Source organism: Plasmodium coatneyi, chromosome 11, assembly GCF_001680005.1.
Source record: "Plasmodium coatneyi strain Hackeri chromosome 11, complete sequence".
Classification (NCBI taxonomy): Eukaryota; Apicomplexa; class Aconoidasida; order Haemosporida; family Plasmodiidae; genus Plasmodium; species Plasmodium coatneyi.
Genome location: NC_033566.1, coordinates 1,586,493 through 1,601,572, shown reverse-complemented (window position 1 = coordinate 1,601,572; position 15,080 = coordinate 1,586,493). Strand labels below are relative to the sequence as shown.

Sequence of the window (15,080 nt, the reverse complement as noted above, 5' to 3'; positions counted from 1 at the left end):
CACAGGCGACGTTAGGAAGGGGCATAGTGGTGGCACTTCCCCCTTCTGTTGCTTTCATCCCTGTGCTTCCTTATCTTGGTGTCCCCGTGGGAAGCTCATCAATCGATGATCCACTCGCTTGGGGACATGCCCATCTGTCCTGGTGTAATATCACGGTGTTCACCTTTGGGCTGCTTTGTCATTCATTTGCAAGTGGCGCTTTCTCTTCACTTGTCAACGATCGGCGACGGCCAGGAAATACGATGGAGGCATCGTGTTCAAGGGGAAAAAATAGAGGGGAATATAATCGAACCGCTGGAAAGGGTAAAAGGGAAAAAAAGAGGAGGATAAATGTGAGTAGGTGTTAATTTTTTTTTTTTTTTTTAAACTCCGCATGTGCATAAGCGTCACGGTGGTGAGGATGATCAACGAACGGTGCTCGGTTCAATTGAACAAAGCAGCGGTGACATTATTTTTTTTTTTTTTCCTCTGGATTGCTCATAACTATGCGTCCCTCTTCATACCTTGTACACCTTTCGCATGATGACCTTTTTCTTGTTGGCACTGTAAACATGAACTGTGAGCTGCAACGCGAAAAAAAAGGGGAAACCCCAAAGGATGTGCAGCATATGCACGTGTCATACACACGTTTGCGGCGTTGGGCCAGCTTGCCAATTCCACAACATGCTTTGTGTTGCATTTCCTTTTTTCCACCTTACCTCCTGCTTGGCCAAATTGGGCTGTATAACATATTCCCTCAAATATGCCTAAAAGGGGGAAAAATGCATGCAAATGTGTTCGCGTGTTTGCACGTGTGGTCATATCTATATGGACAGGCCGAACGGAGATTCCTCTTGGGGAATGGGGAATGGGGAAAAGGCGCGCCCCGCAAATTCTACCTTATGGTTCCTATTCATTTTGGTGGTATGCTTTTCGTAACCGCTGTAGTAGAGGCTCTGCAAGGAGGGGATAAAATGAAACGGTGAGTAAGGAATTGCAAAGTGCGGGGAAAGCGTTTTCACATGTGATCGCGCCGCAGCGTGCCGATCTAGTGAATAATCCTCTGCCAGAAAAAATAATCTCCCTCAGTTTTTACATTTTCAAATGAGAAAGACTTGAAGAATATAGAGGACTTTTCCCTGTAAATATCCATGATGATGCCTGTGGGTGAAAAAAAAAAAAAAAAAACATATGAACAAATGCACAAATGAACAAATGCACAAATGCACAAATGAACAAATGCACAAATGCACAAATGAACAAATGCACAAATGAACAAACGAACAAACGAACGAGCAGACGAATAGCTTACCCCTGTTGTAACCCGGATGGTCCTGCTTTTGCAAGTACAAACAGAAAAAGGCCTAAAAAAAAAAAAAAAAAAAGGAGAAATTATTCACACGAATGGGACTATACAACGAACGAAGGTGTTCCTCAAATGGTCTACTCGTGAATGGAATTGTGAAGGAGACCATCCGCTTCTACACTACAAGTGACACACAACTGGTGGGAAGAATGGGTTCCCTCCCATATGCACTTCTCCGCGCAAATTATGCTCCTTACAATTTCGCAGTCTATCTGGGCCCACTTGGACTTTGTCTTGCAATTGTTGCAGTTTTCACAAATTTTCTCAATTATGCCCTAAGGGGAAAAAAGCGGCAAATACATGAGCACGGTAAATGTGCATAATGTGGTAGCACCATCTGCATGCAATTACGGTGACACATGTAACGCTTGTACTGTGGTGTGATGCTGCGCAGTGCTTACCACGTCTGAGGTATCCGGGGCGGCCAGGATTTCCTGCCTGGTGGACAACTGCCCATTCAGCTTATTCTCGTCACTGATGATTTTCTTAATAACCCGGTGAACCAAAATGTCTGGATATCTCCTAATAGGAGAAGTAAAATGGGTATACAAAAGGAAGGAGAGCGCATAGTGGTAGGTACTCATGTGGTTGTCCTTAATATTCTTAAAGGTGTGATATTCTGCCCTCATCATTTTCTTCTTGGCATAGGCAAAAACAATGTCTGAGATATTTTTGCTCTTCTGTTTAATGACACTTCTTGCTTCATCCAAAAATTTTAAAATATGCCTCAAGTCAGAAACTGGCAAATAAATCCCATGCTTTTCTAAAACTTCAATGATGTCACTTGTTTCTATTATGTTATCCATACTGTGGCATCTAAAAACGGACACGTCTCTATATTTACTAAAATATTGCCTTATTGCTACTAACTTATTAGCACTCAACATGAGTTCCTCGACTAAGTAATTCGCAAAGGTGTACTTTTTTTTCGCAATTGCTATGGGGGTACAGGTACTAGACAGAATAATATTCATCTTATCGTTATTGAAAAGGAGGGAGCCATTATTCTTTCGTATGACTCTTGCGCGCTTGGTAACCTTGTGTAAATAATACAAGTTTTTTACGATTTGGAAGATTTTCCTGTAGGATAGCTTGTAATTTTTATTATTCAGATTTTTGAAAATTTTTAGGAGATCCCTTATTCCTTTTTTTACATCTCCATGTTGCAGGATGTGTTTCTTCATCAGTGCATTTGTCTTCTTTGCATCTTCACTCTTTCCGCAATTGTTGCGATTGTTGAGCAGTGCCTTCATGCAACTGTTGTCATTACTTCCCTTGTCGTTACTTCCATTGTGGTTGCCGTTGTTGTTACTGCCATTGTTACTACCGTTGTTGTGGTGGGGGCCACCCGCTTCGCTTCGCCCATTGGTAGCGTTCCCACACGAGGCATTCTCACATTCCACACTTGCGCTCTTCTTCTTTTTCGAGTAAAAATTCAGGTTCAGGAATTTCCTGTATAGGCTGCTCTTCTGGCTGGCTGGCTCCTCAGCTGGGATGGGCGCAACGGACCCTTTTTGATCACTTTGTGCAGTGTCCACACCGTGTTTGGTTTGGTTGGCCTGGTTGGCCTGGTTACCCTGTTCGACGTGCTGTCCACCATCGAGCGCTTCTGCAACAGTTCCTCCCCCCACTGCATCATCTCCCTCCTGCCGCTTCGCCCACACAGCAGTATCCCCCCCTGGGGGTATTCCCAAAAGGTGGGAAGCGCCCCTGCTGCGTTCCTCCTTCATCAAACGGTTAATTACCTTTCTCAATTTACTATAACTTTTCACAAGCAAGTGAACCTCCTCATAGGTAAACCTCACTTTACTATTTATTATGCTTTCCTTAATGAAAAAAGAATTGTGATCAATTCTGCCTGCACTGTCCATGTAGAAAAATATCGACAAGCATAAACGGCTGTTAATGGGGTCCAAACTACACAAGGATTCACTTAAAATTCTGGAAATCATGGGGAAGCACGTATGCGTTAGGTATATAGTCATAGCTCTATTACGCGCATCAATATCGAGGGAAGAGTTTTCTTTTATAAAATAGGCGACGTCTGTTATATGCACTCCCACTTCGAACAAGTTGTACTTTTTCCATTTTTTTTCCGTCATGTCCTTTATTATTTCCTTCAGGGTTATGTGTCTCTTGCACTTTTCGCAGAACAGGTCGTGGTTGCTCAGGACGTCCCTTCCTATGTCTTCGTTCAGGTACTTTTTAAATATATGTTGGTATTTGGTTAGCTTGCTGGGGCTGGCGTCGCCATCACCGTTACCGCTTTCGCCCTTTTCTAATGGCTTCTTCCGACTGGCGCCCCTCCGCGTATACTCTTCATTTTCCCCACCGTAGCCGGAATTACACATAGAGGAATCCTCAAACGGGTTTCCGCACTTGTCCAGGTGATTATCCCCTTCACTCCTTTCTCCCTTCCTTACACCTCTGTGTGCTCCCCTGGTTATGCTGCTAATCCCCGTGCCCGATTCGGAATCGCCATAATTCTTGTTCCCCATGAGGGGATCATATTTTGATCTTCCCTTCTGGTTGCCCACCAGGTGGTGGTACTTTCCCATCGCCTGTCCACTGCTGTTGCTTTTCTGTAGGGAGCTATCCTCCGTGGTGCTGCTGCTTTCCATATGTTGGTTCCCCTGGTGTGTGTAACGGGTGCACATCTCACCGGGTCGATTCTTCCTTTTCTTAGAGGAGTCATCACCCGGCTTGTCTACCTCATCGTGGGGGTATTTCTTCACAGTTATTCCTTCCCCCATGTGCAATTTTTTTTTTTTTTTTTTTTTTTTTTTCCTCCGTTTTATTTTTGACAAAATTTTCATATTTAATATCTTCCATCTCCTTGATGTATTTATTCTTCTTCAACTTTTGGAAAAAATCATCATCCTCTTTAACAAAAAAGGAGAGATTTTTTTGCAAAATGGATTCCTCAATTTCTCCATTGTGAACCATTAAATTGTGAATAACACTGATGTAGAAATTGCATTTGGCTATTTTTTTTTTGCTTATTCTGCTGATGTTAATGGCGTCATCCAAATCTCTCGCTGTTTCCGGATCGATGGTGAAGATACATTTTTCACTCAAGTCCATTCTCTTTTTTACTTCCTCACTGACTATATCGCTGTATAAAATTTCCTTATTTTTTAATTGTTTTAAAAAATCATCTTCCAAAGGTTCTCTCAAATTGAAGTTTAAATTGTAGTTAAGCAGAATGGCATTTTGCATGTTGTGGAACAAGTCGTTTTGTCCAAGGAGTTCGACAATTCTCCCTTCTGGAAATGAGTCATTTGTGTTCCACTGAAATATTTTAATATAGAGGATTTGGTTCGTTATGTTGATGACGTTACTCTTCTTCATGAACTGAATTATGTGCCTATTTTTCACCTTAATAAATGGGATACTTTTTTTAAATGGGACAGCCAAGCTGTACTTTTGCTTTTTCATTTTTTCTCTAAAAATGCACACATAGTGGATATTCGACCCGTGGTGTTCTTCTATGTAGACTATTTTTCCAGTAAGTTTTTCTTCCTTTTTATTTCGCCGGGCACTTGACTTTGCCCTCCTCCTCTTTGTTTTTCTTACCCCGCTTGCCTCTCCCCTTTTGTCCCCCGTCAGCTGGATCACCACTGCGTCCCCGTCGATCGCTCTGTTCATGTCCTTCTTCGACTTTATATGCACCTTCTTGTCGTTGCACATGACAAACCCGTTGTCGTGCCTCCGGGCGGTGAGGATTCCCTGCGAAAAGGGGAGGAGTGTTGTAAAACCATGTTAAGCGATCAACAAGGTAAAAACGCAGTGGGGATGCAATGACCAGGTAACCCGATAATCCGGTAACCCGATAACCAGGTAACCCGATAATCCGGTAACCCGATAACGAGGTAACCCAATAACCCGATAACCCGATAACCAGGTAACCCAATAACCCGATAACCCAATAACCCGATAACCAGGTAACCCCTCGGGGGAGAAGCAACGCACACACATACTTTTCACTCAGCGGACGGGCGGATGGCCGCCCGGAAAGCGCGCCCAAAAGATTCGCCTCCCTCGCGTAATGAAGACGCAAAGGATCCCATCCAAGCCAACACCAACCCGATCAACTCATACATTCCGTAGCCACTTACCCGCATGTACTTCTTCTTGAGGATGCCCTTAATTGCCTTCTCCTGAGTTATGTATTCTTCGTATATGATCTTCCCCCTTTGCGTCTCCATCATCTTACGCTTGTCACTAGACGTTGCATCGATAAAGTTGTAGTCGTTGTTTGGGGGGGGTTCGGCCGCCTGGGTGTCATCACTGGGGTTCTTCTCCCTCATGGAGGAGTATTCGGTCAGATTTCCCTCCACCCGCTGGGCAGATGCAGTTGCCGCTGTAGTTGCCGCTGCGGTTGCAGCTGCAGCCGCTTTGGCCGCAGCCCTTTTTGCCTTTCTTGCCGCCTTGGCCTTCTTCTCCTCCTTCGCTTTCATTTCCTCTTGTTCCCTCGCTTTCATTTCCTCTTGTTCCCTCGCTTCCCGTGCCTCCTTCAACTTCTTCTTCTTCTCCTTCTCTGCCTCCTTCATTTTCCTCATTTCTTCCTTTTTCATTTCTTTCATTTTTTTCTTCTTTTCCTTTTTTATTTCCTGCATTTTCCTCTTTTCTTCCTCCAGCAGTTCCTTCCTTCGCCGTTTCTCCTCCTTCTTTTTGGCCTTCTTCTTGAGTTTCTCCTCTTTTCTCCTTTTGTCTGCATTCTCCGCAATGTCGCTCAATTGGGTCGAATCCTCCACTTCCTGCTCGACCTTGCTTCCTTTTTTTCCCTTTTCCTTCTTCCCCTTCGACTTCACCTTTTCATTTTCCGGCGTCCCTGCGATTGTCCCCCCAGCGTCTTTCTCCATATACATGTTTTTCACCACACTGGAAAACTGTTCGTTCAGGTCGTAGATGGCGTTATACAGGTTGTAGTTGTAAACCACACTGTCCCCACTCTCCGTGGCTTGGTCGCTCAGTTTGTCCAGCTCGTCCAACTCATGCGGATGTTGCTTCTTCTCCTCATCAGGGTCACTTTCCCCTTTGTCGTCTTTGCGTCCACTTAGGTTGTTATCCCGCTCGTCCCCTTCTTTATTCTTCCTTTCCTTCGTTGCGTCTTGTCTTTCTTCCCGTCTTCCGGTCATCACTATGCCTTGCTCTACCTCATGAGCATTTCCCTTCTGCTCCTTCAACAGCTTCTTTTTCCCCTTCTCTTTTTCCTTATTCCCATCGCAGTTGTCAACAATTCTCGCTTCTCCCTTCTCGACCATGTGATTTGTCGTCACCGTCGTGTTGTTGCTTTTATCCTTGCCGATGCTGAGCATGTGGTTGATCTGCTCCCCATTCAGGTTCATCAGGTCCTCGCTCTTCGCCCTGTTCTCGCCCACCTTTTCTTTATTTTCCTCGGCCTCCTTTTCTCTTTTCTCTTTATTCTCTCTTTTCCACTGGTTGGTGGTTCTTCCCCCCCTGGAGTACACATGGGGTGCGTTATTTACCGACACGAGGTCACTCTGCTCTCCATCCCCATCCTCCTCCTCAGTCTCCTTGCAGTAATTCATGTATTCCTGGAAGTAGTTTCTCCTCTTATATGTGTTCTCCACGGTTATGGATGCATCTGAACTGGTGTTCTGAGAAGTAACCATGTCTTCCATTTTGCTACTCTCCACAGATGATATTCCTCTGTTCATGTTTTCGCTCGCTGCATTGCTCATAAAATTATTAACGTATTTAAGGATGCTATTTTTTTTCTTTTCTCTTTTGGGTTCAAGTATGCCATGGTTGTTGTTCCACCGAGTGGTACTTACGTCGTACTCGTAGACGGAAGATTTCTTTTGCCTTTCTTTCACCCTATCTGTGTAACTGCTTGGTGGGGAAACCTTCCTCTCCATTTTGATCGCATCGTTTTTCCTTAACTCGGATGTTGATCCCACTTGCGGGGTGCTCATTTTAAAGGAATCCATTTTAGCAGAGGCAGTTTTCCCCGCCATGTATACAATTCTGTCTGCTTCCCTGGCTCCTGCTTTTTTCCCCACATTTGATACCTCCCAATTTATCTGCTCTGGGAACTGCTCAACTTTGGTTGTCTTTCCCTTTTTGTTCATTCCCTTCATTGGGGGGGATACCAATTTGTTTCGTTCTTCCTCCAAGTTGGAGGCGCCCTCCGAGGGGCTCCACACCTCACTGCTGCTTTGTCCCACGTGGCCAGGTGGTTTTTCTGCAGATGGTTTTTCTGCAGATGGTTTGTCTGCAGGTGGTTTGATTGCAGATGGTTTGTTTGCAGATGGTTTGTTTGCAGATGGTTTTTCTGCCGGTGGTTTTTCTGTAGATGGTTTTTTTCCCCCCGTCATGATGCCTATCAGTCTGTCAATTTCCTCGTTCAGATAATTCAGGGTTAGAGGTTTCCCTTCCGTTTGCTTCTTCGCAGTTGCGCTTGTTTTGGTTTCCTCCCCGGTGAGGTGCTCATTCAGCAAGTTAATCAGGACGAATGCCTTGTGCCTGAACGAGGTTACGTCTTCCTCGCTTATGGGGACGGCCACAGGTGGTTCCGCGGATGCCTTCACAGACGGCTTCACAGATGACTTCACAGATGACTTCACAGATGACTTCACGCATGACTCCCCCCGTGGAGGTGCCTTCTCCGCGCTGCGGTAGGAAGAATGGCTCCTTCTGAAATCCTCCAACGAGTGGTCCAACGAGTCTTCCACCGAATCTGTCCTCACGTCATTCTTTCTCAATAGCAGCTTTACATCCTTCTCTATCTGCTCCAATGACCTTTTCAGTGTGTTAATTTCGCGGTCCCTTTTTTTCATTTCTTCGCTCACCATTTTGAGTAATTCCGCAGAACTTTCGTGGGTTCCACCCGGTTTATATGGAACTTTGGTGGTATTGTCCTTTTTTGGACCCCCCACTTCACCACCGTCGCTTCCCCCCTGGTCAATATGCAGACGGGCAATATCCTCTGCGTCGATAACATTTTTGCTTTTCTTCTGTTCGATCCTCTGACTGTTGTCATCTCCCTGGGTGTCCAAACCCCTGACCCCCTGCACGGATCTAACACTACTGCCGCTCTCATACGCACTGGAGTTTCCATGCAAAAGCTGCCTAACGTGCTTATGCACAGCCAAGTATTTTTTATAATTCGCCGTGCCCTCCTGAGATTTTCGTGTCAGATAAACACACACGGCTTCCACACAGAGAAGGTACTCATCCGATGATATGTCTAACTCTTTATAGGATTCACGAAAATTGAACCCATATTCATCCATCCACGCAATTTCAAGGAGCGCACATTCTATAGCCCTCATTCTTTGCTTAGAGAAAATATATTTTTTGAATAACTTTCTTTTCCCTTTAGTGTTGAGGGTGTTCTCTATATTCTTCTGGTCTACATTCTGAACCAGAAGAATTTTTACCATCTGAAAGTCCACGTTTTTTCGTGCCTTTTTTAAAATGTATTTCATCATTTGGGGGCTTATAACATCTATTATTCTCTCCTGAAAATGCCTCGCTAAAATATCGAATATTTTTTGTTCTGTTATAATTATTTTTAGCACTTGCTTTATGACTTCCTTTTCCTCTTGCTTGATCATCCGCGTGTGATCGCTCATGGTGTTGTGTGCATTCTTCTTTACTTGCTCTACCTTGGCTTTCCCCATTTGGAGATTCTTCCCCCCCACATTATTCACTGAATTCTTCGAGCTAGTCTCCTCGTCGTGCTCCTGCATAGAACACGAGTGGAAACTTTCCGTGTCTTTGTCCCCCATGGATTGGGATTTCAGAACATCTTTTCGGCCAGTTACACCTCCTTTGGGATCCGCCCCCTTGGTGGCCTCTTGTCTTTTGGCGATCTTTCCTAGCGAACGGGAAGTCGTAGGTCCTTTTCGCACATTGACCACCAATCCGGCACCATCCACGTGGTGCTCCCCCTTCCGCCGCACATATGGATCGTTTGTCCCGTCACATCTTAAAACATCTTCCGACGATAGAGTCCCATTATGCATCTGCTTAAAGAAGTCCTTCTCCTTTTCATACAGCTTCGCAATTTCCTTCTTAAAAGAAACGTATGAAAATTCCTTGAGTACTCTTCTATTCAGTTTTTTGTGAAACGGTTTTTTTTTGTTCGTATTCATGCTACTCCTCTGTGCTCATTTTATTTCCTCGATCGCGGGTTCTGCGTGGTTGCGTCGTTCTGTACGTGGTTGCGTCGTTCTCCACGTGGGATCTTCCTCTCTTCGCGTTCTTCTCCCCCGCCGGAGATCCACAGAACGCGCACAAGAAAGAACAACTGCGTTTTTCTGCCTTCTCCACACGTTCACGTTATGCAGAAAAATTGGTGGCTTTGCCAATGAAGAAACAATGACTACAAAAATGGGGTGCCTCTATGATGTCATGCGGCAAATCCGTTAATCTTTCTCTTTCCTTGTTCAACTTTAAAAATGGTTTCCTATCTCGTAGGCCGTTTCTTTTACCCCCTTTACGTTACTTCGCTTTGCTTAACTTTTCTACGTTTTTTCTGCTTTTTTTTTTTTTTTTTTTTTTTTTTTTCTCCATTTCATAAATTGCGCATTTGCCCAATTCGCAGCTGCGAAGGAGCTAATCATGCAGGTAGCCAAACCACAGTCGACCAAATGGTGAGTCGTGCGTACAGCTGATTTTCCCCCTCCGGTGCTCGGGGGGTGGTTCAGGAATTTCTCCCAGGAAAGGCAGCAGGCGGGGTCGTGCATACGTGGAGGTGCACGTGTTGGATGGTGATTTTGAGGCGACTTTTTTAAGCATATTTTTTCGGTGTATTCTTCTGGCATACATTCTGTGGGTGTATTCCCAAGCATACGGGAATAACCTGCGTGCAAACACATCCCAAAGGGGTGGAAAAAAAAATTACATTAATGATGGGGCATGCAGCACACAACTTAACACCCACCCTAAATGGACTCCTCCAATTTGGTGCGCGCTCGATTTGTCCTTGTTACGGTGTAACATCGAAGGAACTCCATAATTTTATGAAAAAAAAAAAAAAAAAAAACCTAAATTATTTTTTATTTGCCATTCCCAGTTAGCAGTTCCACTTGAAAAAAAAACGTCCACACGTTGTACATAAGTGGTTGTGAAATGTTCGCCAGATTAGGGAACAACGCATGGCAGGATGCTCGTCCCTCACCCACGGTTCAGGCGGAATACCACGCGCTGGAAGTACATCCACCGCTGCAACCCACCTCCATATGTTACATTCCAAGTTTAACACAAACTCAATCGGTTACCAATGTTGTTCTGATTTCAACTCTCTCCGTTGTTCCTCTAAAAAAATTCACCAGCAAATTATGCAACGTACACCTGATATTTTTGCACACATGTTTTCGTAACCTTTTGTGGTGCAAACCGGTGACTGAGGTGGAACCATAAAATTATAATACAAGCCTGGTTTCCTCTCGCCTAGTGTGGGCAGTAAAACCGTGTAATAGATGATTTCTCCTAAGAAAAAAAAAAAAAAAAAAAAAAAAAAGCGAAAGCGAAAGCGAAAGCGAAAGCGGAATGGGAACAGAACGCAAGGACCCCCCCCGTAGGGAAGGAAAACCTGCGCATGACACACAGAGAAGTTTCCCTCATAGAAAATTTTAAAATAAACCCATGTAGAAGTGACATAATATCGCGCGGAATGTATCTGTTCCACCCCCCGCAGCAATGCGATTAGCGCTTCCTCCTTGTACCGGTATTCATCTACACAGACCCATGGGAAAATGCGCATCCCCAGATTAACATCGTTGAACGAGCAAATACGTTCATAGGTCACCGCGCAAATGGGGCGAGCCATCAGCGGCACTTTGAAAAAAAAAAAAAAAAAAGAAGACACTGTTTACATATATTCATAAATTATGAAGGAGATAAAGTTGATTAAGCTTTCCTCCTTTTTGTTTCTCATCAGAGAAATGGAAAATGGGAAGTGTGAACTTTAGCACGTCCAGCGGATGCTCTTTTGAGGTCCTTTTTTTTTTTTTCCTCGTTTTGCCGATAACGCCTTTGTGAAGGTGCGCGCTGGAGAATTTTCTTCAAAGTACACTTTCTTTTGTTTCCTTTTGGTACACCTCGCGCTTAGCGCACCGCGCTTATATCATGGATCTTTGCCTTTCTCTCTCCCTTTTTTTTCTCCTGGATGAGGGACCATAATAGTTTCCCCCTCTCCCCAAGAAACTCATTTTAATACATTGAAAAATGCTACCAATTTGAAGCTTCCTTTTTGTGCTTTTTGTTTTTTCGTTCGACAAATAAAACCTCTATTTAGTTACACTTTGTCTATTTCAGTGCTGCTCTTTTTTTTTTTTTTTTTTTTTTTTCTCCTTTGTCCTTATTTAAGCCCATGTGAAATGAGCATCGAAGTTTGAAAAATCCTCTTCCTTTATCTTGGCAATTCGTTTAAAGTGCTCCTTGAGGGGATCCAAGAGACGTCCTCGAGTGTGCGTACCTTTTCGAGCTTACACACGGGTAGGTACACGCAAGGGGGGAGGTGCATGCGGGGGAGAAAAGCACACTCAAGATTGGCCCCGCACGTGTGCTGATCCTTTACACACGTTGACCCATTTCGCGAATTCTCCCCTTACACACGGGAAAAGCACGCACACATTCGGCGCCTCTTACACACGCCCAAGTGCATGCAACGCGAACTCTCTTCGTTCCAGGGGTTCCAAGGGTAATACTTACACATCGCAGGGAAGCGAGCCATACTGCGAGTGACACTGGGAAAACTGCACTAAGGATGCGCCACGTGGAAGGTTCCACTTGGGAAGCACCACTAAGAATGCACCACTGAGCAATGAGCAGTGACCCCTCACAACCATTAACCGTAAAGCATACCTGCCCCACGAGCTAGGAACTCTCCCCTGTACGTTCACCACCCTAGGGATAATACGTCCTTGAAAGGTTCCACCAAGGAAGGGGGGGAGGAAGCACACACTTGGGAAGAGCATTACGCTCACACACCTCTTACTTCCCCTTGTGCGTGCAGCATTTGGGTAAGTTCCCTCCTCTGCAGGGGGCCCAAAAAAGGAACGCCGCTGTACTTATGGGTTAATGTTTATGCCCCACATTCCCCTGGCTTTGCACTGACGCGGTGGGGAAAGGGTTAGGGATACTGTTGGAGAACGGGCCAAACGAAGCGACCTGCTAGGTAAACGACCACTCTGTTGATCACTCTCCTGGGTATCATATATATATATATACCGACTGTATGCACCTCCATTAGTTCCCACTTTGCCCACCATGTATGGCATAACGCTGACAAAGTGCAAAATATATTTCAACAATATCTACTCGACGGTGTCTCTGGAGGAGAAGCTGGGGGGAGGAACCTACGGAGATGTATACAAAGGGAAGGTAATCAAATACAATAACAACAATAACAACGACCTCTACCAGAATACGAATTACCTCCCATACGACTACTACACGGATGAGTTTGTCTTCTTTCGGAAAAATATTTATGCGATCAAATTTTTCCGTGATGATTTGAAAACGATAAATGAAGAAGGGATTAGCTGCACGACATTGAGAGAACTTAGCTGTTTAAAAAACATCGGAAGGCATCCAAACATTTTACGACTCATAGACGTCACAATAGACAGACAAAAATGCATTAGCGAATACATCAACCGTCAGATATTACAACACCATGCGTCCAACTTTCAGCACTCAAAAAAACTGGATATGACCCCCCTGTCAGCAGACCAGAAATTTATTTTCGCTGCGTATGAGTACTGTGACGCTGGAGATTTAAAGAGGCTCATTCAGAAGACGAAGATCACGGATGACCAGGCGGGCCTCAGCTTGAAAGAAGCCAAGTGGTTATCCTTCCAACTGTTAAATGGACTTGCTTACCTACACAACAATAAAATGTGCCACAGGGATTTGAAACCTGAAAATGTGATGCTACAACAGACACCCAATCGTAAGTTTTTACTTAAAATTGGTGACTTAGGTTTGTGCAGGGAGCTGAAAAATGACGGAGACATGACTCCCACTGTGTGTACTATTTATTACCGTCCTTTGGAGGTGCTCCTCTCCAAATTTGAAATGGCCAAGGGAAAAAAGGGGCGCACCAAGGGTAAAGGAAAGGTCAAACCGCCAGCGAATGAATTATCCACATCTGCCAATCCGCCCCATGCGAATCACGCCAATGTAAGTGCGCCCCCGACCAAGGGTATCGACAGCATCGGCAACAGCAGAACCCACACAGCAAGCGCTGGGTGCACGACCGACAGGGGTAGCGGAAATGGAAACAAAAATATCCAATGCAATGCCAACCAGAACAATAGAAACAAGAACAAGCAGCAAGTAAAAGCGATGCAACGCGAAAAAGCAGCTGAGCGAAAACGGGAAAGGGCACGCCTCCGAGGAATAGAAGAAGACGACTACTACAACAATAAGGACTTCCAATACGGACTGAACGTGGATATCTGGTCAGCAGCCTGCATCATCTGCGAACTAATTATAGGAAGGCCCCTCTTCAGAGGCGTAACAGAATTTGATCTCATCATAAGAATTGTGAACTCCCTAGGCAAACCAAACAATGATGAGTTGGAATTTTTTAGTGATTCCAGGTTTTATCCCCTCAAGGAAGACTTTTTCAATGTGAATATAAAGAACAAAAAGGACGCCCTCAACGTAATAACAAACGGAAGGATAGACGAACTGGGGATAGATCTCCTCGTGAAAATGTTAAAGTACAACCCAAATGATAGAATCACAGCAGCAGATGCTTTGTCACACCCATGGTTTTCAGACATACGTTTTGATAACCTAGACGGAATCGGAGTATATAACTGGTATGTGCACTGCTTAAAGTACTATATAGGAATAAAAACTTTCAGAGAAATTGAACAGAAGAAAAAGAATCTTCTAACCACCACGATGATCTCTCACTTTTTATGCAAATCCAATGATAGACATGGAAAGATCATTTTTAAGCTTATAAATGATACCTTTAAAAATTTGGGGGGGTATAAAAAAAGTGGCAGAAGATCCTTTGCCATTTTTTCTGACCAGTATGCAAAAGATGATAAGAACGCCAATGGGTTTATTAAACGAGCTAGTATTAAGGTGTTGAATGACATGAAGGAAAAGAATGTTATCGAGACAAAGGAAGAAATGTCCTTCTACGATGACAGCACAAACTATGTGACTCCGACTTCTACATCTTCTAAGAGAAGGAAATTCAACCGATCCAGTTACCACGCTGTGAACCCGGAGACATCTTACGAGTTGGCTACATCCATGCGTGTGAAGAGGAATCTTTCCATACCGGACTTCTCCTCCCCTGATAGGAAGAAACAGCGACGCAAGGACCACTTCAAGTCCGCCACCACCACCAACCGGGCCGCCCCGCATCAGCTACCCACCTTTCATGGATTCACTTGAGAGGGGTGTTAATCTTGTCATCCCTGCCATGCGAACCGCCCAGAAACATCTACCTTGTTCATGCGGGTACGTAGTTCGCGAAAGAGAAGCGATCCGCTCGATGCGGCGGTATCTGACTACCTACACACGAATCGTTTCATTTTTTATTTTTAAAATTGGCGCTCTCCAAAGGGGGGCCTCGCCCCCCTGCCCCCTTCGGCCCTTTTCGTTTTCTGCACAACTGCAATTACGCTGTCATCAATTGGTATGCTAAGTGGGCCACCCTGTCTACGTCACGTCACGCAGCATTTCCCCCCGTTTCGTTTCACTGCATTTTTTTTGTAAATTAAACGTG

At 44.6% G+C, this 15,080-nt stretch overlaps 2 protein-coding genes across 2 annotated transcripts; one reads left to right on the top strand and one right to left on the bottom strand.

Moving 5' to 3' along the window:
• Positions 1 to 213: 213 nt before the first annotated feature.
• Positions 214 to 9,471, bottom strand: PCOAH_00035250 (Uncharacterized protein; the record flags this gene model as incomplete). Its single annotated transcript, XM_020060316.1, has 10 exons — positions 214 to 294; positions 504 to 563; positions 699 to 746; positions 879 to 935; positions 1,076 to 1,140; positions 1,292 to 1,343; positions 1,543 to 1,620; positions 1,747 to 4,056; positions 4,151 to 5,074; positions 5,464 to 9,471. The coding sequence occupies 10 exons, from the start codon at positions 9,469 to 9,471 to the stop codon at positions 214 to 216; spliced, it is 7,683 nt and encodes a 2,560-aa protein (XP_019915643.1).
• Positions 9,472 to 12,592: 3,121 nt separating this feature from the next.
• On the top strand, positions 12,593 to 14,746 carry PCOAH_00035240 (CMGC protein kinase; the record flags this gene model as incomplete). Its single annotated transcript, XM_020060315.1, has 1 exon — positions 12,593 to 14,746. The coding sequence occupies one exon, from the start codon at positions 12,593 to 12,595 to the stop codon at positions 14,744 to 14,746; it is 2,154 nt and encodes a 717-aa protein (XP_019916002.1).
• Between the last annotated feature and the right edge of the window lie 334 nt (positions 14,747 to 15,080).